Genomic DNA, 24535 nt, shown 5'->3' with positions numbered 1-24535 from the left:
ATATTTGTCTTTTTTATTATCAATGTTGGTTTTTACATTTTCTGTTAAGTGTTTCTTTTGTAGTCATATTTTTAGCAATTTCTTTTTCTTGAATATACCAGAATCAAGTATCAGATTTATTCAAATTCTTTTTATAATATTTATTAATTTATATTAAATATTAATTGTCATATTGTTTATAATTTAGTAAATATTATATAAAAGAAATATAAATTTTAGCAGTGGTTATGCTATGGTTATGGTAACTAGGATGTACACAAGCTCCAGTCTGGATCCAGAACACCTGACAATAAATTATACCAAACAATCACAGTAAATAATATTAATCTAACCCAGAGACAACATACAGAACTATCACATTTTGCTATATATTTGATTGCATAATTGCTGTTAATAGTGTTAATTGTCTGTTTGTTTACGTCTTTTATTGATTTTTCCGAACATTTCTGCCGTATGCACATAAACTGACAGTCATCACTGATAAGCTACTACTAAATATTGTAGAAACGTAATTTTCTGTAAAGTTGCTTTGCAATGATTTGTATCATAAAAAGCGCTATACAAATAAACTTGAATTGAATTGAATGCTTGGGATTTTACTATCTTTAAATTAAAAAGTGTGACATCATATATCAGCTTTACTGTATATCGGCCATCGGCCACCCTGCTCTCTAAGATATCGGCCATCAAAAAAATCAATATTGTTCAAACACTATTTAAAACAACTGATCTTAGTTTTGAGTGTTTTGATTTTACTGTATTTACGTACATTTAGTTTAATTTTACTGGTTATTGTCCATAACATGAAAATAATTCTCAGCTTATTGGCCAGAATTTTAATATCAGTGTATCCCAAAATTTAAGTAAGTCTGCAGTGGCTTGTGACAGTACTTCACCAAAACTCCGTCCTCAATGGCAACAAGAAAGGCATCCCTTCTTTTTCAGCTTTAGTTGCATTTACAAAGTTTATTCACAGAATATACCCTTTTTATGTGCAAGTTTTTGTAAATTCTGTTGGCAGGATGAGGCAGGATGTCTGAAGCTGATAGCAAACACACAGTGTGGTTGGACAACCGTGAGATCTCTGTGTCGAACTGCTAAAGGCTTGCCTCCTCAAATGCTTTGTTGATTCATTCCTTGTACTAATTCTTAACTTTCCCAACCTTCTTAATAAGGTTTAAAAACCTCCCTTTTAAGCCAGCAGTTCAGTGCCAAAAGCTTTTTATGGACCAGCATTCTCAGGGCACCTGCTTTAACCTTCTATATTTGGATGGAAAAAGCATCTAACAATGCTGAAATGCTGGCTAATGATATTAGAGATTTCCTGTAGTAGGTACAGATGCACTGATTAGAGTTTTCTGGGCCGATTTTCCTATATATATGTAATAAAAATTTTTTATTAAGCATCACAATTTCCCCTGTCTGGACTAAGTTACAGATGCTCTCTCACTTAAACAATTCTCAAAATAAAGTGCTCTGGGACTAGAAAGAGGTAGAAATGAGTTGCTGTATTTAACAAAACAGATGTTTATATGGACATTTTTTTCCCTAAATTCCAAAAGTATCCAAATTCAGAGTATGGAAATGAAATCATTATCAACAAACTCCATCTTTCTACTGCAGGAACCACAGAAGCTGCATCTGGAGAGGCATTATATGTACTTACACAGACTGTTTGATGAAGCTGAGAGGTGCCATAAATGCATTTACACTGCAAAATTGCAAATGCATAAATAATGTTATAAGATAAATGTTTTAAATGTATATATTTTTTTGAACATACAAATAGGAAATGTTGGGGAAAATGCAATAATACTTAAATATGAAACCAAACCACCAGTAGGTGTCGGTAAATGACTGTTTTATTGAGTGAGTCATTCATTCATTCAGCTGATTCGTTCAAATGGCTAATTCATTCAGAAACAAGGCAAGTGACTATCTTTATGAATGGGTTACTGATTCAAATCAATGAAATGTGGATTCATTCAGTTATGAAACACAGCTGTGTTGCTCGGAGGCACAACAGTTCTGTAAAAACTTTCAGTAACTCTATCCTCGCGCTGAATACATCACATCCGGTTGGGCGATCTCAAATATTTTAATGCATCCAAAGCTTAAACTGGATCTGAAATTTCCCGCATACACACATGAGTGGATCCTCATGGAACTCCCTCACTACTCTCCATTGGAAATGAAGGACTTCCGGTCTATCGCTTGTCGTTTGTTGGATATAGTGGAAAGGTGGCTTGACTGGCCGGTCACCGGTTCAGGCCGATCATGTGGAAAATTGACTGATTCTGGTCCCTGGCCAGTCGATCGGTGCATCTTTAATATAAAGAGGCAAGGCTTTCCATTCAAGCACTGGCAGTCAGTGCGGGTCACCATTACTTTACGAGTAGCAGTAGAGTCTTACCAAAGAGTTTGGCTGCTGTCAATATGGTGCTTGAGTCTGGGACCAATTATGGACCGACCTATTTCACATTGCAAATGATTTGTTATTCCAGGTCAGCTAGCACTCAAATGAAAATGAATGGGAGGATTTTATGAGTCTTGAGTCACAGCAAGGGCAGTGCAATTGCAAGCTACCATCTCTTCTTTAATGAGGCTGTAGCCACTTCAATGGTTCTGGTTCTACTTTTTGGCCAACCTTGAAAGATTCAGGAAAAATCACCTATAACAGTTAGCAGTTTTGACAACTTAATGCTACATTCGTTATACTTAAGCTACTGGCTTGATTAGCTCTAAATGCAATGACAGCTTCCTCAATAGTCCAGCGATCTGTCAAGCATGGCGACCCATTGACACGTGATTATCTTAAATTAGACAGCAAGCTTGAGGACCCGCAAAATATCTTCAACTTTTTTTTTTTTTTTTTTTTTGGTCGGTACATTTTAGTCATGGTAAGCACCTTATTTAATTTAATTGGAATGAAAACAGTAATGCAAAGGATAGAAATCTGTTGGATATGTTTGTTTGTTTGTTTATGCTTATGCCACAGGATAAAAAAAAATAAAAAAATGCTAAATTAATTGCTATAAAATACCTAATTGTCTCTTTTTTTTCTTACAATTTTGAGAATTGCGAGATATAAACTCAGAACTGTGAGATATAAACTCTTCTTCATAAAACCACAATTCTAAAAGAAGTAAAGTTGTGAGAAACTGGAAATTATTTTTGTGGTAGAAACAAAAAAATGGAATTGTGAGAATTTAGAGGAAAAAAAAAGTCAAAAAAATGCCAAAAATCATTAGGATATTAAGTAAAAATCATGTTCCATTAAGATATTTTTTAAATTTCCTACTGTAAATATATTAAAACTTAATTTTTTATTGGTAATATGCATTGCTAAGAACTTCATTTGGACTTTAAAGGCAATTTTCTCAATATTTAAATTTTTGTGCACCCTCAGATTCCAGATTTTCAAATAGTTGAATCACATCCAAAAAAATTAATAAACCAAAAAACCATACATCAATGGAAAGCTTATTTATTCAGATTGCAGATGTTGTATAAAACTCAATTTTGAAAAATTGACCCTTATGACTGGTTTTGTGCTCCATGGTCACATATAGTCTGCTGTGTGAACACATGCAATAGTATAATGTTCACATATTTCTTGATATGAACCCTGTGCAGGTGGTCTGCTCTAAAGGGGGATTGTTTATGCAGCAGATACTACTGATGTATATCGTACTGTGGAATCACTGGACCAGATATAAGATTGTAATCTGAGACAAAGTGGAATTTTCTTCCCATAAACCCTCAGTGCTACCATGCTTTGGATATGCTTGGAAATGTAATATGAATCAATTGCATTTCATTTTATACATTAGGGGTTCTTCAAGTGAGGTAAAACAGATTAAAACTATTAGTGTAGCTGTGCTGTGATTTTATTTTATTTTTTCATATAATTTGGCTCTGTGTCTTCCAGCTGACTCCGTCTCAGGGAAGGGGCAAATGCATTCTGACTGGCATTGTTTTATAATTGGCATGCTGTGTGTGTGTGTGTGTGTGTGTGTGTGTGTGTGTGTGTGTGCACGCAAAGGGGGAGGGGAAAAAAACTCTTCTTGGCCTTTTCCAATAAAAGTGTGCAGTTGATTCTCTGTTCTGGTTGTGTTGTAGCTTTTGGCTGAGTTCCTGTTGGAGGTCAATGAGAGTATTGTGGCCTTCACTCATACAGTCTGTCTGCACCCCCCACCCCTGTCCCCGTCCCCCATGTAAAATAACCTTTTCATCTTAAGCAAAAGATCTAGAGCTGACATAACAACTAGATTCCAAGTTCAGTTCTGTTTTCCCTTTAGCTACGGTGGATCAACTTTACCTGCTTAATAACTTGAAAGACATGGATAGGTTATAAAGAAAAAAAAAAATAAGCGAGATGTAGGATAGAGTATGAGGTTTCCTAAGGTTAAGAGTCAGATAAGGGGTTTCCATGAGATCTGAAAAGTTTTACTTATTTTCTGACTATAAAAAGTGGGTGGTTCACACACAGCGTGTCCATAGACTTAAACATTTTTCAACATCAAGATTTTTGGTTACATTTCTGTGAATAAAGGGAATGTGTTTATCTGGTCCTGACACTATGTGAAACTGGTCATGATTTTAGATGTTTTTCACTATCCAGTGTGATGCCACACTGAATGAACAGGTAACACTTTACAATAAGCTTAATTTTATCAGTTTTATATTTTATGCATTTTATGCACTAAATACATTAAAAAATCAATCATCCTACTATACTACTAATAATTACTTTTTTTTTTTTTTTTACCATTTTCAAGTTGGATAAATGTAACATTATTATGAATAAACATGAATTACTTTTTTATTAAATCATTTAGCTTTTATCCAAAGCACCTTACAAATGAGAACAATAGAAGCAATCAAACCAACAAAAGAGCAACAATATGTATGTAGTATATATATGCAGTCAGTATCTGCGTGCAACACTTTTGATCTGAGATTGGGGTTAATCGTCAAAGGAAAAACTAACTTGTTACTGTAGGTGGTTTATGGCTTAATTTGACATTTCATTAAATGTAAGGAAAGAACAAGTTCCTCTTTTTATTTGACATTGTCTGCAGGTGTCCTTGTATCCATTCACACTCAACAGTACATGTTGACTAATTGGTGATGCTGTTATGAAGCTCTTTTGGGATTTGGAGAGTGAGACAAACAAGTGTTCCCATGGGGCGTCACCTGACCTAAACTACTGGGGGTTTATCCTGAAATGTCTAATTGGGACCAAGTCTGATGTTTTGTCTTTTATAACTTGAAGTGTGTGTGTGTGTGTAGAAGAGGGAGATAAAAAGGCTGAGATGTCTGATAAATAGCAAGGCATCGCTGTAAAACAAAAGTGTTGGTGCAGATAATTTATTCACTAAGGAGGTTTAGTGTTTTAAAAGATGATGAATGATTTGTGTAAGCAAAACCAAATGTTCTTTAGAGCAGTTTATTTTTTATAAGTAATGTCTCTTGATGAAGGCCATAAATTAAAATAAGAAGATGAAAGCCCATTGCTTTTATGTTGCACAGAGGATTTGGCCATAAAGACATAAATAATACAGTTAATCAGGGGAGATGTCACACGTTCCAGGTCATTTAAACGGCAAGTCTAAATGCTAATAAGTTCCCAGGAGAGGCTATGTACCTTTTTTAGAAGAGATGGTGGAGATGAGGAGTTTGAAACGTTTCAACATATATTTTACTTGCAATGAAGGTTATTGTTCACAAAGGTTTCATTTGTATTCAGACAATTGTTTTAAACCTGCTTTATAATTTTTTTTTTTGGAAAGGAATTGTTACTTTTATTTAGCAAGGATGCATTACAGAAAACGGTTAATTTAAACTGTAATAATATTACTATTTTACTGTATTTTAGATCCATTAAATGCAGCCTTTGTGTCATGAGCAAAAGAGATTTCTTTCAAATGAAATATTGTTACATATTCTGCTTTAAACCTGACCATGTCTCCAGTGATGCTCATTCTGCAGGTCAAGATGACATATATATAATGTTGCTTGAATTCTAATGGTGCTTAACTTGAATTTATAATCTCCCACTGCTTTTTATAGCAGTATGATAAAGTAAAATGTCAGTGTCTTGCCTGATAGCTACTGCTCATCTAATGAAAATCCTAAGGAAGAAAAAAAATTGTGATCAAGTAAAGCCTCTTTATTTCCTTTAATGTGTTAATGTCATAAAACATAATAAAAATGTGTGTATCTTATATTTTTATGTAAAACCCACTTTTCAAAAGACAGTGAAGGCTGTGCTATATTAGGAATCTTATGGCTAAAGGGGTTGCTAACACATTGCTGTGTGTTGTACCTAACAGCTATGATTATATTCACAATATACCACACCAATGTGTGCTTTATTACTTTACATATTGATTTTCCTGCTAAAATGAAACCAACAGTCTCTCTTTCTCTCTCTTGCAGTGTGCAAGGATCCACCATATAAAGTTGAAGAGTCTGGATACGCTGGATTTATCTTGCCTATTGAAGTTTACTTTAAAAATAAGGTACTTTGGTGTTTCCTGTTATTTGTGCAAACATGTAATTGTGAATTATGATCTCTATAAACAAGTGTATTTGATCTGCTACCTAAAATGAAACCAATCCAAGCATCTGTGTACACTGGGTAAATGTAACGTTCTTGTCACTTTTAATCAGGAGGAACCAAAAAAAGTGCGCTTTGACTACGATTTGTTCCTGCACTTGGAGGGTCACCCACCTGTCAATCATCTCCGCTGTGAAAAGCTCACGTTCAACAACCCTACTGAAGAGTTCCGCAGGAAGCTGCTCAAGGCTGGAGGGGTACGAACCGGCTGGGGATGGGCGTGGCTTCCCCTAATGGAATTACTGTTCCCATCAACCAAGACAATAAGTAACTTTACAGGATTTGATTGGGCTAGTCTTAACTCGACCATCTATCACTAGAGGAAGCCTTAATTGTCTTTGGGCCCATGCCAAAGAGAGCCACACGCTTTTTATGAATCAACTGGTTTGTTCATTACGTTGATCTTGGATGCATTTTGAAGTTCTTCCAGCAGTAATGAACTGGGATGCTTTTACCCTTAAGACGTATTTAAAGAAATTGTTATTCTTGTGAGGGCTCTCTCTGTAGTTTTTGCTTGCCTTCTCTTGCCTCATTCTAGTCATTTGATTGTTTTACGGCTGGGGCTATGACACCATCTCCTTTGGTGCTTGTCTGACTTACATATGAGGCATGGCAGGAATCGAAACAGTTTATTGGCGGAAGGGCAGTTGTACGGGGAAGTTGTTTTAATTAAGAGAAAACCGTTCGCTAGAGCAATATCAATTTAGCGAGGTGTTGACTGAGGAAGGTCCTTTCCAATTTACCTGATTGTTTTGGCTTTTGAAAGCTATTTTGTCATTACATCAGGACAGGAGTAAGCAGAGTTTTTTTTTTTTTTTTTTTCAAAATGTGTTAGTGTGTGTGTGTGTGTGTGTGTGCGTGAGAGAGAGAGAGTGTGTGTGTGTGTCTGTGGTGATTTGTGTTGATTCATAGTCTATATTTTACACTCACATATCTGTACTTTGTTGTTTACAGCAACGGGATCCTCACAAAAGATCTTCAGAGGACTCTAAAGTAAGGACAAACTCTATTGTCAGTGTTTCAGTGTGTTTAACAGAACTTCAACAGTATTTTCTCTGATTGTGGTATTCTCTGATTGTGGATTGTGGAAAACGATGCACTTGAACATTACTTTAAATAACCAAAAATGCTATTGTCGTAATCTTCAAAATACAATAACTCGCTTTGCATCTGAAACAACTTTCCTTTTCCTTGCTTTGTGTTAAAAAGAGATTCTAGCATACGATAACATTTGAAAGCTTGGGGTTTGTACAGTCTCTTATGCTTACAAATGCTGTATTTATTTAAGGAAAATACAGCAAAAAGTGTAATATTGTGAAATATTTTTACAATTTAAAATAACTCTTTTCCTTTTTAATATTTTTAAAATGTAATTTATTCCTGTGATTTCAAAGCTCAGTTTTCAAGTTAAAAAGAACAGCCTTTATTTGAAATTACTTTACAGTCACTTTTGTTCAGTTTCATGTGTCCTTGCTAAATAAAATTAATTTCTTTCAATAAATAAATGTAAAAAAAAAATCGTACTCTGGGCCCAAAATTTTGGACGGTAGTATATACTATGTCCGATCAAGACATTGAAAGTTATGAATTAAACCGAGATGAAGATTTGCAGTAAAGAACATCTTGGAATGCAGTTACAATATGCATTTCTTTGGTCATCTCAGTTTTCATTGTCTTGCATTTCTTAGGTAATGGTAATGCAGGAGGGCTCTACTTCTCTGTTCGGGCAGCATCTGAAGCTGCCCACATTACCCAGCAGCTCATTAACATTGCCCTTCTCTGATGTGAAAAAGAGCAAGTCTTTTCCAGGGTCAAAGGTGAGTGTGGATCTCCGTATTTGAGAGTCTGAACTTTGAGAAAACTTTGCATGACTTTGTTCGGCATTTAAAAAATTCCCAGTTCCTCCAAGGAGTCCTGCTTAATCCTGCATATTTGGCAAGTTGAAAGCCGTTAGGGGCTATTTAACTCCAAGGATTTTAAAGATGTGAAACTTGGCTTAAGTCGAGCATTTCTTGGCTGCTGAGAAAGCACATGCTTGCATTCCGATGACGTAAACGAACTCGCCAGGTGTTTCAACGGCGCTCTACATGTGCGAAAAGATTCATATCTAGCCATACAATACCATGTTTCCAACGCACTCTTGTTAATCAACTTGTAATGGCATTTTAATTAAAGAATTTTTAAAAAAAGAAACAAATAAATTAGTGCAATTTCTAGGGGTTTTGTGCGGGAAAACCTCAGAAGCTGCAGCTTTTTCATTTGTGCATCTATTAAACCACATTAGCTGTAATGCTAGTAAATCTAGCTTGACTACACAATGCCACATTTCTTTGATTGAAATTTAATTTAAGTCTCCTGTGCAATAATACTTAGCTGCTAAGCAGCTTGTTTTGTATGCTAGCTCTTACAGTGAAGTTACGAGAGTCCCCAGTGCACATGGAAACAGTTCCCAATCCAAACAGGCCCTCGCGTGCGATGGATTAGTGACAGATCAAGGGTCGTTCGCAGCCAGCCTCCCCTGCACTACTACACCGGTCGCTTTAGCAAAACAAAAACGACAGTCTGCTCTTTGTTGTCCTTATCCCCTTCCTCCACTTAATTCAATGTTATGGTTGAAAATTTTGAAGGTTGATTGATTGCCAACCATAATGGTTCCTGGAAAAGTCCGTTGTGACATTGTTTTTTTTTTAGAGAAATATTCTTTGCGTTTTGGCATTAACAAAATGCACTAGTTGCAATAAGCTCTAATAGCACTGAACAATATTATTATGATGATGGTAATTCGGTTTTTAAATATAGAGAAGAGATGTTTCCATCCCGTTGTGTACTGCCAAAATGTATTGTACCATGTGTATTATAACTGATTGTAAATGTAACAAAACTATCCATAAACTTAATCAAGTCTAAATTCATTTGACTTTAACATCGGTGTCTCCTAGACCATTTTAAATAACTTTTAATGTACTTTTAAAGCCAATCAAAACAAACAAACAAAAAAAAATTTGGTTTTTTTTCCATTTCTGTATCACATATAACAATAAAAGATGGATTTAAAGGTAGTCTGGGTAGGTTGTAACTGACTGCTTAACAACTTAACTGCATCAATGACTTATTGACAGGGGCTAGTTAGCTTTACCTGAAGATAGGATAAACCTGTCATTAAAGTCAACCGAAGGCTTGTTGCTTCATCCCCAGCTTGCCTCCGAGATGGCTCTGAGGTTGCCCTTCCCCCAGTGGAATTGTTTTCAGGATCATTCTGAAAAATTGTTTATGGAAATGTTTCACATATGGGTTTGGTTGTTTGCCTGAGCACACACATCATTTGTCAATTATAATGGAAGGAAAGTTGAGTATTTGAATATTTATAGCAGTTTATGTATTGTTCTTCATTATATTAACAAAATGTATAGCAATGGGGTTTTGACCATACTTTGGTATATGAATATGGCATTAACGCTGTGGTGTACACTACCATTCAAAGGTTTGGGGTCTGTAAGTCTTTTTATTGTTCTTTCAAAGTCTTTTAATGTCTCATCAAGGCTGCATTTATTTATTAAAAAATACATTTAAAACTAAAATGGTGAAATATTATTACAATTTATAATAACTGTTTTAAATGTTAATATATTGTAGAATGTAATTTATTCTTAAACATTTCTTATAACAGTTAAAAATGGTTGTGCTGCTTAATGTTTTTGTGGAAACTGGTACATTATTTGTTGAATAGAAAATTCAAAAGAACAGCAATTATTTGAAATAGAAATCTCTTGTAAAAGTATAAATTTCTTTGCTGTCATTTTTGTTAAATTAATGTCCTTGCTGAATGGAAGTCAATTCCTTAAAAAAATGTAAAATAAATACTGGCCCAAACCTTTTTAAGGGTAACGTACTATCGTAGATACTATCATATCATAACTATAAAATGGAGCGGTCACAGTTCTTTTCTGTCAAAGTTGTTCAATTAATTAAATCCTTATAAAATTCAGTTTTACACTCTTAAAAATAAAGGTGCTTCAAAAGATTCTTCAAGCGATGCCAGAGAAGAACCGTTTTTGGTTCCACAAAGAACCATTCAGTCAAAGTTTCTTTAAAAAACCATCTCTTTTTTAACTTTTTATAATCTGAAGAACCTTCTTTCACCACAAAGAACCTTTTGTGAAACAGAAAGGTTCTTCAGATGTTAAAGGTCCTTTATGGAACCATTCAGACAAAAAGATTCTTCTATGGCATCGTGAAGCACCTTTATTTTAAGAGTGTAAGTGGCTGTATCTTTCTTAATATTGTCATATTTTCATTACAGGACGGGTCCAAAAGCAGCAGTGCACTTACAACCACAAACAATATCAGCAGCAGCTCCCTCAAACTCCACAAACCTTCTAAGGACCATAAGGACAAGCCTTCCAAAGACTCAAAAGAGTCCAAAAGTGCCTTCAGAGATTTCAGCAAGGACTCTGGAAAACTCTCTAAAGATTCTAAAAAACCCAAAGAGAATCAACCAATTCAGGAAGATCGCCCCATTCCCCAAATGGGATTCAAGGAGCCCAAGACCACATCGAAGGAGCAACGTTCATCAGAGGGTAGCTTCTCAAGCTTGGGACAGAGTAAACGGCGGCCTGTGTTGGACAGTGAAGGCCATGTTACCAAAAAACGGAAAAGCAGTTTTTCAGAGAGCTCACAAAAGCAGCAAGCGTGTCCTACCTTGCTACAGCATCACCATTCGGATAAAAAGGTCTTGAAAGACAAGCCGCAAGTCCGGCATAGTAGGTTACAAAATAGTGAACTTTCAGAGAAGAGAAAACCGCCAGCATTACCGCCCTTCCAGGATGTGTTGGACCCGAATGACTCTGACATGGATGACAACACGTTCACAAGATCAGACGTAAGTCAATTTCTAATCATTATGCTGGAACATAACAACATGAAATTTAGTCCCTGATTTTTCCTAAGTGGTTAGTTGTCCCTCAGATGTAACATCTGTTAGCATTTGGTGAGCTTCATCCTAACCTTCATGGAAATACAGTTTGCTAATAGCAAAATAACCAGATTGAAGTCTTTGTAATGATTGTTTAAGGTACTGTAGAAATCCAAAATGTATTGGTTACCATATTGGTTATAATTCGATTTAATGATTTTAATCCATACCGGTTGATCTCCTTTGGATGTGTGAATAAAAAATATTTTGTGAATGAATGAATATTTTATGCACATTGATATAAATTATATATACATATATAATATGTATTTAACATTATTGTATAATTATTAAAATCTTGTATTATTGTGATTAAGGTGTAGCATTTAAACAATTGCGTTTATTTTTTAATGTTTTATTTTTTAATGTTTTATTTTTTAATTTATTTAGAAAAAATATTTTGGAATTTTAATATGGAATATTTATGAAAATAGTTGTCAGCCAAATGGTATCCGTCTGAATTTTCATATTGTGCATCTCTAGTTCAATCCATATTAATTGTATAAGTTGGCAAAAATCTATCGTGCAACCAATCCTATGGGAAAGTACAATGAATTTCAGTATTCTTTGGGGTGAACTTTTGTGTTCGAATGATGCGATTAGCGGAGACCTTTTCTGGGACTTGGGGGTCTCTGTAAATAACAAACAGAGAGGTTGAGACAGGCTCTTAGAAGGCCGTATGAACAGCAGTCTGCTGCATGAGGGGATCTAATAAACTTGGTGGGTGTTCAGAAGCTGAGGGCCTATTTGTCTGCGTTGGGTGCAGGAAATCAGTGCCGCCCATTGCTAGACCTCTCGGCTGTTCAGGACAGGAAGTCTGGTAGCTGGTCAAAGGCTTCTTATTTAGGTTGTTATGGTTTTGTTCAAACAAAAGGACTGATGTTGTTCCAGTTTCATTTCATTGTATTGTGGATTGTGTGTTTCGGATTGAATTGCTGCCAGACACGAGGAGGACCAATTACAAGGCAGCGGGCAAATTGTTCTGCACACTTGCCAATTGCCTAGTCAGTGAATTTAGTCTTGATATCATTTTGAAGATAGTAATAGTAGTAGTAGTTATAGTAGTTCGTATAGATCTAGAATGTTTTTAGCTTCAGCAGTGTCACCAGTGGCAAGGTTCATGTACCTTCAGCAAGAGAGCAGCTCATAAAAAGGGGAGCTTCTTTATTGGCTCTAAGGCAAGTGCTGAGATGAAATTTATGGTTTTATGACACCCGAGGAGAATGGGAAAGGACACCATGAATAGCTAAGAGTTTTCCTTTAAACTCACCCCTTTAAAAAAAGGGAAGGAAAGAAACTTCAGTGTTTATGACAGCTGATGAATAGTAGTTATGGTCTATGCTTGGGCTTTTTCTAGCCTTTTTGACCATAACTAGCAAGTGTAAGTGTACAGACTGATCAAATGCACAGGTAGATGAATAATATACTTAATGTTCTGCTGTTAGTTTACTGGTGTGACTTTAAAACATAAAAATAAATGAAAGCTAAACAGAAATATTTAAACATAAAAATAAAAGCCAATTCAAAAAATGAATAGATACTGTAATAGTATATACAGTAAATAATGATAAAATAACAATGTACTTAACAAGATAAATTTAAGTAATTGAAGTTAAGTGCTGCAGCCACTTGCCAAATTCCAAACGCATGTTGCCATGTATGTCACTCAGAGTAAAAGGCTAGTGGGGGGAGGATGTATCCCAATCCTAAAATATGTTTATATGACGTCCTCTGTAAGTGAAGGGCTTCATGTGCTTGATTGGAATGAGACAATAGTCCTAAAGCAGAGCAATTGCCAGTTTCAGAGCCACTGCTAGATTTATAGCACCACAGCAGAGGCAATGGTCGTAAAGCCACAGACCAGCTGTGTGCATGGTGCTGCTAGTGACCACCTGCTTTGCCTCTACTGAACTCGTAAAGCTCATGTGAAGAAGAAGGTCTTTCTTTTTTGTGTTTATTGCAGCATTTTACCAAAATACAGACTTTTGAAGAGTCATTATGAGCATATTGACATTAAAATTTCTTAATCGGTTTGAGTGATTTTTTTTGACGATCATAATTCATATAACAACTATATATCATGTGCTGACCAGTGCTGGGTAGTAAATTATTACATGTAATCTGGATTATGATTCCAAAAACAAAGTACTTGTAATTAGATTATATTACATTTTTAAAATACGTTTAATCAGACTACAGTTACTTGTTTTATATTGATTACATATTATTCACACTGTAGCCATACATTTTTTGTAATTTATTTTTTGTATTATTAAGAATCTCCCTGATTCTTCTTTGTCATCTTTTTATTTTTTATTTTTTTCTAAAATAGAAAAGTCAAAGTCTTATGTCAATATGATACAAGATTATCTTAAAGTCATGGGATAAACATGTCAGGTCGAAAGTAATCTAAAAGTAATCAAAAAGTAGTCCGATGTAATGGATTACGTTACTAACTACAATGTTTGTCATGTAATTTGGAATCCGTATCAGACTACAATTTGGAAGTAATCTACCCAGCACTGGTGCTGACACATGTCTGTTAACGCCACGTCAATGAAGCACCATATTTAGTCTTGTAACAGCATTTAACAGACATTTTTCTTGTTTATTAATTCATATGTGTGTGTTCGGAGCTCTACTGGTTTAGTGCATCGTTTTAGTTTGGTGGTCTGCATGTCACCGCAAATTGCAAACCGAGTCCATGTTAATGGAAGTTGCTTTTTCATTAGCTCTAAAAAAAATTAATGTAGCATTTTACTGCAAAGCCACAGCTCTGCCATTACTCAAGTTTGGGTGACAGCGAGGCTCTCTCTTTCTCTCTTCATGTTCTCAGGCATCTAAACCCAAACACTCCAGATGATCGTCATGCTTAAAGACCTGCGAACCTTTTCTTAAGAGGGATGACATCGGTTTTATTATCTAAGGGTTGCAGGGCTTCTTCGATGAGCTTTTACAAGCGTCTAGTTTGGGAAGAGGGGTGCGGCCCATAGTGGAAAGGCGGCTTGATTTACAGAGCAAAACCCTGACCATGCGTTTGATGTCAGCCAGGCTCCCAGACGGACAAACAGGCAGTAAAATGCAGACTGAAGAAAAAAGAAAGAAGGGAAAAAAACAGTGAGAATGAAGGGAAAGGAACTTCAAAGAAACAACTTTGCTCTTCAATAGGCTCGGCGAGGGGTTGAAGTTAAGTGTCTTTACCACCCTGCTTGCAGGACGTTTGGCAGCCCCTATTGTCGACTTGCTTCACGGGAGATTTTTAGCACCTGCCCCCTGCCAGGCAGCAACTCTCACTAGCACCACTGTCACCCCTAGTCGAGTGAGTGAGCCGTAACAGTTTTATAGTGCCCTGTTATGTTCTGCCTTCTATTCGTTGCTGTATTTTTCTAGGTTTAAGGCACCGTGAGAATGCGTGCGGTGAATAATAGTTTTAGGCGGGTGCTGTATGAGGAGATAGATTGAACACATTGTTTGGAAAGGAGAGTTTGAAAATTACTGTAGTTATTGCACAGTAACTGTAATTTTGAATTAAGGGCAGAGCGAGACAAAAACAACCTAGAAATTCTAACTAGATTTCTACATTTACCAAAGATGAGTGAGTGGTGTTTGTTCAAACAGAACTCACCGCCATGATGATAATATGTTGTAGATGGTTGCTGGATGGTTGTTGGTTTATTTGTTTAATTGTAGTTGCTAACTAATTCTATCTGATATCCAAATTCCTAAATATGGCTCTCATTCGTAGCTAGTTTGTGGGATTTTTTCCCCTCGCCCATTTCACTGTATACAACATACATTTTTATTCCAGGTGCTTAGAAAAGTATCAGGAAGCCCCAAAATTTGAGGTTATCAATAAAGAAGTTTCTTATGCTCACCAAGGATGTAATTATTTGATCTAAAACACAATAAAACAGTAATACTGTAAAATGTCACATATTGTAAGTGTCACCTGATCCTGCAGAAATCATTCTAATATGCTCATTTATTGGCCAAGAAACATTTCCTGTTAAGATCAATGTTGAAAATAGTTGTTTCCCTTTCGTGGAAACTGTGATCCCTTTTTCCAGGATTCTTTGATGAATAAAAAGTTCAAAAGAACAGCATTTATAGTCTTTACAGTCACTTTTGATCAATATAATGCATCCTTGCTGAATAAAAGTATTTATTTCTTTAAACTGACCCCAAGCTTTTGAAGTATAATGTACATCCATAAAAACACTCAAAGTTTAATACTTGAGTTTGAGGTTTGTGTAAACCACTAACCCAAGTATGAGTAATAATAATGCAAGCATTATACTAAATACATCTGTCATTAAAAAAAAAACTGACCTCACCCTTTCTAAGAAGTACCATTGTCAGTGTACCATGGTTTTCACTGTAGTATAGTGAAGATTGCTAGAAAGAGGACAGAGTGGTCTAATTTGCATCCTCCTGGCCTGTTTCGACTGAATAGACAACGTTAGCCAATGTTTCCCAAGAGTATTCTAAAACCTTTCTTCGCCATTAATCACTGTACCAGCCCTGTTATAAATCCCACACTCACTTTCTCCATTCGCTGAGGAGCTGAATGGCATCTGCTTGTACATTTTGTTCAAGAGACCCGATTCAGTTTCACCAAGTGCTCATCAGAGAAGAATGTAAACAAATTAATACAGATTAACTTTAATAGCTTCTTTAGATTTCCTCTCGGGCCGCTCTCCAAGAGGAATTAGGTTAATAGTTTCGCATTGAACTTCCTTGCTGGTTTTTTTCCCCGAGTGCTCAAAATGTTCCTCCACCCCATGCAATTTCAGCAAGCTTGTAAAATGTGTATCCAACTAGAGTACAAATTTAAACTTAACGTGAGTACAGCGAAGAAAAACAGTGGACTTTAAAGTAACTTTAAACCTCAAAACTTCAGCCAAGAAGAAAGTCAGGAAAGCAATTGTAACAGAGCGCCTTTCTTACTCTTTTATCCTTGGCCCCATTTGCCACAATAAGCCTGATTTGTATTATACTTCCATTTGGTCGGGTAGTCTTTGTGGATTGCAGTTATTCAATCCAATTCGCTCCACTTACAGCTCACATCTTTGTTATACTGGATGTAATTTTAAAAGAACATCATTACATTCATTTTGCTTTGTTAGAACAGGCTGTTTTCACAAGCCTCTCTTTGAAAGTGTTTTCTTAGCCAGGACCACGCTAACCTTCTCTTTTTTTGATGCTATGTGAATAATGATTATTGATTTTAATGACCTTTATTTTTTCGGAAAGCAGCATGTATGTGCATTTGTATATATATATATATATATATATATATATATATATATATATATATATATATATATATATATATATATACTTTTTTTAAATCATAGTGGCAGGGGGACACATTGAATTTCAGACTACGCTGAAAAGTATATAACATCTATACTTTATCACTGTTGCACAAGCGAGGCAGTCTCGGAGAAGGTTTAAGTGAACATGAAATCAAAATCGGTCATTTTTATTTTCTTATTGAAAACTCCTAGTCTTATTGTGCATTGAACCTCATTTTTTTTTTTTTTTTTTCTCAATTTAATAATTTCATACTTATAATTTTTTGCTCTGTTAAGGCCAGTTGGGTTTCAACCAATGGGTACCAGCAGCATTTACTCTCAAACACCCACTTTTCACAATTCCTGATGGTTTATTCATGTCCTACCATAATATATCCTGAATATCTTATTTTGCTCTATAAAAAATATTACATAGCTAAAATAAGTTGCTTATGACTGTGAAAGAACAATTGCATTTAAAGAAAAATGGAAATTGGTAAAGAGAAAGAAAAAAGAATATCTTCCTCAGTATTTTTGTCTTGTGTTCCAATACAAATTTCTAAACATCATTAAATCAAGATACATTACTTCATGCGAGATGAAGAAATGAAGACTTATTTTCTGAGAAAATGAACACAATTTAGTGAGTTTATTCTTAAAACAAGAACAAGTATCTGTCAATGGGGAATGGAAACTTGTTTTTCCTTTGAATAAAGTAGATTTTTCTGAGCCCATCAGCAGATATTTGTTCTCGTTTTATTCATAAACTCACTTAATTTTGATCGGTTTCTCTGAAAACAAGACTTCTTGTCTTATCTTATGTCATCTTTATTTATGAATTTTTAGACATTGGAAAACAAGACAAAAATATTGAAAGAAGAACAACATGTTTTTGCAGTGTCATCAGAAGGTACAATAAAAGTTATTTCCATCACAGTTAAGCCTTAAATTTATGTCTTTTTATTTTTATGTCTTTAATTTATTCCTCACTTTTTTTTTTTTTTTTTTTGAGAAAATGTCTTAAATTTACCAGAACCAGAAACCTTGGATCAAACATTACTGCTATTAAACATGTCTTTAACAAGGATAACTGTTCATACAGAAAAAGAGCACAAGATGTGATTGGTTACATTTTAATGGTATTTTCAGTAAACGGTGCATGTGTCTCTAAAAGCAAATAGGGGCTCTTTAAAACGCGTCTGCTCTTTTACCTCCATGTATCCAATCAATCACGTTCCCATTGTTCTGAGAGGCTTGGCTCTGTAGTGAGATATTGCCCTACGAGTTCAAAGGTGCCTCATAAATTGTGGGATCCTCAACAATTAATCTACAGATGCAACAGTTCAAAGAGGCCTCCTCTAAATCTAGTTTAACCTCAGCCTGATGGACTAACTCACTGAATAAGTGTCTCATTCCCTTCACTTTTGTTTTCATTTACATCAAAGACCAGTATTCATATTTTTCAGCAGTACGGAGAGCTAAAATTTGTTTTGATGTTATTTCAGTACAGTTAGACCATTTTAGCAACATTTGGATTAATGGTGTCTTTTGCATATTTAACTTTTTATATAGCTTTTTTTTTATGCACTCAAAGTGAAAAGTCATGTGCGAGTAGGAAGGTTTAGTGTGAAAATTGCCCCAAAGGGATCTGTGTAACCATAAATCAGCCTTCATTAGATCGTGTGAACCAGGAACCCACTGATTTACAGTGAGGAAGTGACACTAATAACCTTCAAAGCCTCTAGTGTTGAACAGAAGATGATGAAAATGGCTTCACAAGTAACTGCATTTGGTTCTCTTACAGAGTCTGTTTTTAAAGTGTTATTAGGTGTCATGCAGTATTTATTTAATTTATTATTATTATTATTATTATTACAACTGCTTTTATTTTTTGAGCCAGAAAAATTTCACTAATTTTATTATTAATTATAATTGGTTATATATTTTTTGCAAATATTGCCCCTTGAGGTAGCTACACCACGGATTTGTAATTATAAGACTGCAAAACCAGTGTTGTGTCATTAGAAAAAGCAATAGTGTGCAAAGCTTAGTAAATGTTTTTTTTATGTTAATGTCATGTGATACAGAGTCTGTATATTGGCAGATATCAAAAAGCAGGAAGTGCTTATTTCCCACATCATTTCATGGTCAGACTTCTTGAGCACACAAAACCAAAATGCTTTGATATTGGTATTATTATTTTTATTGAGTTGGTACTTTGCCTTCTTTCCTAGTCGGATCAGCCCAGTCCAGCCAGCTCCGGTTCCAGTTCGAGCTCCGGCTTTGGACGCACACACAAACGTCAAGGTAACCTTTCCAATATTTGCCACATCCTGTTGCTTTCGGCGGCTTGGAGAAAGCCTGGCCTTATTATGGGTCAGTGTGTCAAGTCCCTTTTCTTAACCCAAAAAGTACACTTTACTACCAATGTATTAGTTTATTTTACTAATGCAATGCATCTTATGACTTTGGGATCAAAAATGTTAAAATATTATGCTTTTGTAGACATTTGCCTTTCTTATTCACCTGTAGTATTGGGTCCTTTGCGGTCGGTGATTCCAGATTTGCATTCAGATGAAAACGAAGAGGATTCGGAAGAGGAGGACGATAATGACATGGACTCGGACATGGAGCGACCGTTGCACATGCAAATGACACATCGCCACCGCAGGTAAATATCTATCAAATAACTACCAACTAGCTAACCCTGGCTGCAGAGGGGAAGACAATTTTATATATCCCTGCCTGCATACCATGCTGTGTAGCTGACGTGAGGATACTCAGAAGGGGATAATGAATGGTGAATATCTGTCACGTATTTTGCAGGGTGAGTTTAAGTGACGGCAGTGACAGTGAAAATAGCTCTGCCTCTTCACCACTGCCCCATAATGACCCCCAACCTCTACTGAAAACCGCCAATAATCAGGTGAGCTGGAACATCTCTCCTCTAGCTGTGATTTCACGCTTTCATATCAGCTCTTGTGCTTAGTGAGAGAATGGGTTGAATTATATGTGGAGGTAAAAGAAATTTAACTGTCAACAGTTGTTAGGGTTTTTGTTTCAGTATTTGAAACTAGCTGGATCTTTGAGCTAGAGTGCTCAACATTTTATACAAAGCACCCACATTTGTTTACTACAAAAAGCACCAATTCCAACCTCTGCAAGAATATCACAGCCCTTATAAGTTGATGACAAATCCAATATATGGTGTGCCTTTGTTATAATCTACCCCACTGCCAGGGTAGATTGTAAGACATGCTGGGGTAAGTTGTAACAATTCGACTACAGAAGCAATAACAGCAGACACACCATGAAGTATGCTTCAAAAACAGGTTTATTGAACGAATCTAAAAGAACATTACAAAACAACGTCTCACTTTCTCTGACTGACCACAGCTCAAATTCACTTTCTGTTTGATGCAGGAGTTTGTGCGCGTGTGTGTGTGTGTGTGTGTGTGTGTGTGTGTGTGTGTGTGTGTGTGTGTGTGTGTGTGTGTGTGTGTGTGTGAATAAATCTACAACAAATCAGACAACATGCTCTAGATGTATCCTACTATGGAAGACCAATGGTTAATTTTAATAAAACAATCAGTCAGAATAATTAAATTTCACCATATAAAAATGTGGTTGTTACCATATATACAGATGATACGTTTTTTGATAACGAACATAAATTTACATCTGTTTCCTAACTCAAGAGACTACTACTGTGAACTCAAGCTACTGTCAAATGTGCATTTTTAAGAGACTATTTTTTAAAAAATATTATTAATATTGCATCCTGCACTGCAAACTGCGCGGAAGATATGCATCATCAAAGTCAGGCTAAGCAAACCCGTTTCATGATTTGAACAACATATATATATATATATATAGTAATGTTATTAAATTATGACAATTTTTGCAGATACTCGAGGTGAAGAGTCCTATGAAACAAGCAAAGATGGACAAAAATAAAAACATTGACTATGACAAGGTAATCAGTAATTTTTTTTAAAATGCATATGTGCTACATTACATTAATGTTGTATATGTCATATGGCATGTTTTTAAACATCATATACATAAAAAAAAAAAATTTATATGATTTTCCTGGGAATCCCAGGGCGTTGCTAGCACTCTGCTGTTCGAGCTACAGGAACACTACTAGGCCTGTCATTGTAATATTAATACATGTAAATGTTTTATAGTAAGCACACTGTGTATTAAACAATTTAGATGTTTTATTTTTCCACTTGAGGTATAAAAAGCAAAAACAGTCGAAACCACTGCAGTGCAGGACACCATGACATTTTAGACATGCCACATTTAGTAAGAGCATGATTGATCAATCTGTAACATGTCTCCTTTTTTTATCGATTAATCTAACATCTCGATCCGCAGGCATACTTGGATGAGCTGGTTGAGCTTCACAGAAGACTAATGACACTAAGGGAAAGGCACATTTTACAGCAGGTAATAAATGAGAAGCATGTACTGTCATAAGTCAGCTTTCCTAAATCACTCACTTGTGCACAGACAGTTGCACTAAGGAACCTTTGCACTTGAGACACAGTGCTGTATTCCCTGTGTTCCCTTTATGAGGGAACATGAGAAGGGACACTTTCAAATTCCCTGTCGATGTCCAAGGAAACTGAGTGCTTTACCTAAAAATTTAGAAACCTGTAAAGTTTAAAGTTATTACCCACAGCATTAACATGTCAATGAATATCTGGCTGTAATAAATCATACTGGTAACAGTAGGTTTTCTCTTCCTTCAAGTGCTGCTTGCCAAGTAAACTCTTTGCGGCCCATAATTCCTGTTCTTTGAGGCCTGTTTGCTTTGACACAATGGAGAGTAATACTTCTCTAGTTCCAAGCATTTGCCGTGCCCTTCTGTTGCAAAGCCTGTTGTGGTGTGAGTCTGGAAGACGTCCCACATGAGGTCCAAATGGTGCAAACGTACATCTTAATCAAGCTAATCCTGCAGTTTTGTGAAATAATCAGCCTCCTCCGCAATAAGATATGGCATTGATTAACTTCCATGATTAGCCCTTAACGCAAACTGGAAAATTTGTTGATGTCATTGGCAAGCTTTATTCGTTGTTATCCGACCACAAGAAATCCTTCTGTGAGGGACATTATTTCTCAAATATAAAACGACGAACTTGATACAGGATGACTGACTGACTGCATGCATGGTGTAGCCTATTAGAATGCAGTTATATGACACTAAAATTCATGATATGAGAGCGAACAATGCCCCTGTATGGGTTTGTATATTTATATAATATGATATAGTTTAGCCAATGAAAATAGTTCCAAACAAAACCAGGGCGAACTGGTGTTTTATTACTAAATGAATCCACATTTTTGTATGAATCAAGTGAGCTGATGATTCAGTGACCCATTCATGTAGACAGTTGCTCAGACTTTTTGTTTCTGATTGAATTAGCCATTTGAAGGAATTGGTTGAATGAATGATTGAATGACTCATTAAGACTGCAACTTGTCGCCTACTGGCGGTTTCTGTTTCATATTTAGAGTATCATTTAAATTAGTTTTTTAAATCCCATTAATCTCAGCGTTATTTATGCAATTTTAATTGCAATGTCTTAGTCAAAATTATGTGTGATTAATTTGCTTTTAATAAAATTAAGTATTTGGCACATTGTGTAAATAATTAGGTTACATTTTTATTTTATTGTAAATAATATCTTTTTATGTATAATATCTAAAAATTTAAATATATAACCATGGAACCACCATGAAACTAGTGTGACGTGTGTGAAGTGACCCATACTCGGAATTTGTGCTCTGCTATAAATCCATCCAAGTGCACACTGTGAGACACATTGCTGCAGTGCTCGGGGAGCAGTTGGGGGTTCGTGCCTTGCTCACTGAGGTCTCACCTCAGTTGTGATATTGAGGATGGAAGATAGTGCTTTACATTCACCCTCCCAGACCTGAGATTCAAACCCGCAACCTTTGGGTCACAAGTCCGACTCTCTAACCATTAGGCCAAGACTGCCCCAAAGCCACAACTCGAACCAACCTTTAAATTGCCTCATCTTGAAGTCCAATGTGCTATCCAGAGCTAATCAGTACTATATAATCTATATATAACGATATAATCCATCAGTCTTTTTATATATTTTTTATAAATATTTCTTTTTTTAAATATTTTATCATGTTTAATTACATAACCTGTCTTATTAGCAACGACTTTTACAATAGACTATTGTCTGCTTAAACTTCTTAAATTTTAAACAATAGCAGTACATCCATGGTTGTTTGTCCAGGCTACAGGCGTTCGAACAGCTGACTTCTATCTTCAATGTCATGACAGGCCTCTGGGTCTCCCTGTGTTTCTGGCCTGCATTCAAGAAACCAAAGAAAGTCCTTCCATATGCGGCTTTCGCTTTGTAGTGTGAAACGGATCAGGTTTGGGTCCTATTACGGCTCAGTTTAATTCATGTGGCCACTCTGCAGCCCCCCTTCTCTTCATAATCACCAATTCAGTCCCTCTTCTGAAGCAGCAAGGGCTGGAACCAATAACAGGCTGCTTTGGTAAAGCATCTTCCCTTATTACAATCAGACATGAGATATCGTGCAAACGGAGGCTGCTCGCTGTCAATGGAGCTTTGTATAAAATGTAAAGGTGAACAGATTGCCCGCCCCCATCCCCCGTCATAATCAAATTCCCTTTTTTTCTTGCAGATTGTGAACCTCATTGAGGAAACGGGACACTTTCACATCACAAACACAACTTTTGACTTTGACCTCTGCTCTCTGGACAAAACCACAGTTCGGAAGCTGCAAAGCTACCTGGAGACTTCTGGATCATCTTGAAGACTTGTGCAGCTGGCTGCCACGAGGAGGAAAATCACACCTCCCTTTTTCCCTTCTTTTGTTTTTTTCTCCTAAATTGAAACTTGTAAGGCAATGGAAAGGATCCGCTTTCATTCCAGATCTCCTCTCGTCTCTCGAAAGGCCTCAGAAATCGGAAACATTATTACATGAGTCTGGAGATTCTTACACTCCACCTGGACTTCACCCAAAAAGCCTTGATAATCCGACATTGCCAAAAAATGTTCTTGCTCCAAAACAAAATACATTTGTGTATATTGTATGAATGTTTGATACGTTTTTTGTGACGAATGCATGTTTCAACACTGCCTTACCACATTGTCTATTTATTGAGTATGAGTTTCAAGTGTGTGTGTATGTAAGTGCAAATGATATTAAACTTGTGCAAGCACTTGGGAACATCATCTCATCGGCAATGAAATGTCTGTTTTTATGGCTCACAAGCAATGTTTTTCATGCTGTACATCATGTAAAATTAATGGTTTCAGGTTATGCTGGACGGAGGAAGACTTTTAGCCCTATTAATCAATGAACTGCACATTGTCTGCAAACTCTTTCTAAAATGTTGCCCTGTTAAATAATTAATAATATTATAATGGTTTTCAGTGTATCATCTAAAAGAAGTCAGGTTCTTAAGCAAATCCATTGACCTCTATCCCAAATGTTTCTTAACGTTATTGCATCAAGAAAGTGTATTGGGCCACATGAATTAAACTTTAAAGTATATTAATTTAAAGTAAAATAAATTGGGCCTTTTTTTGGCATTAAGATGAAAACCAATTTTTGTCAATT

At 35.8% G+C, this 24535-nt stretch overlaps 1 protein-coding gene across 2 annotated transcripts in view; it reads left to right on the top strand.

Moving 5' to 3' along the window:
- Positions 1–24147, top strand: part of mllt3 (MLLT3 super elongation complex subunit) — a 46692-nt gene extending 22545 nt beyond the window's left edge. For both annotated transcript variants that reach the window (XM_042759627.1, XM_042759626.1), the window contains exons 3-13: positions 6445–6527; positions 6679–6822; positions 7580–7618; positions 8314–8442; positions 10926–11504; positions 19129–19201; positions 19427–19565; positions 19721–19820; positions 20802–20870; positions 21278–21349; positions 23594–24147. In XM_042759627.1, the coding sequence (XP_042615561.1) occupies positions 6445–6527; positions 6679–6822; positions 7580–7618; positions 8314–8442; positions 10926–11504; positions 19129–19201; positions 19427–19565; positions 19721–19820; positions 20802–20870; positions 21278–21349; positions 23594–23725 (1559 nt within the window). In that variant the 3' untranslated portion in view covers positions 23726–24147. The remainder of the gene's footprint in view (positions 1–6444; positions 6528–6678; positions 6823–7579; positions 7619–8313; positions 8443–10925; positions 11505–19128; positions 19202–19426; positions 19566–19720; positions 19821–20801; positions 20871–21277; positions 21350–23593) is intronic.
- Positions 24148–24535: the final 388 nt, after the last annotated feature.

This window comes from Cyprinus carpio, chromosome A7 (assembly GCF_018340385.1).
Source record: "Cyprinus carpio isolate SPL01 chromosome A7, ASM1834038v1, whole genome shotgun sequence".
Taxonomy (NCBI): Eukaryota; Metazoa; Chordata; class Actinopteri; order Cypriniformes; family Cyprinidae; genus Cyprinus; species Cyprinus carpio.
The sequence above is the reverse complement of the archived record's forward strand: the minus strand, read 5'-3'. Positions and strand labels throughout refer to the sequence as shown.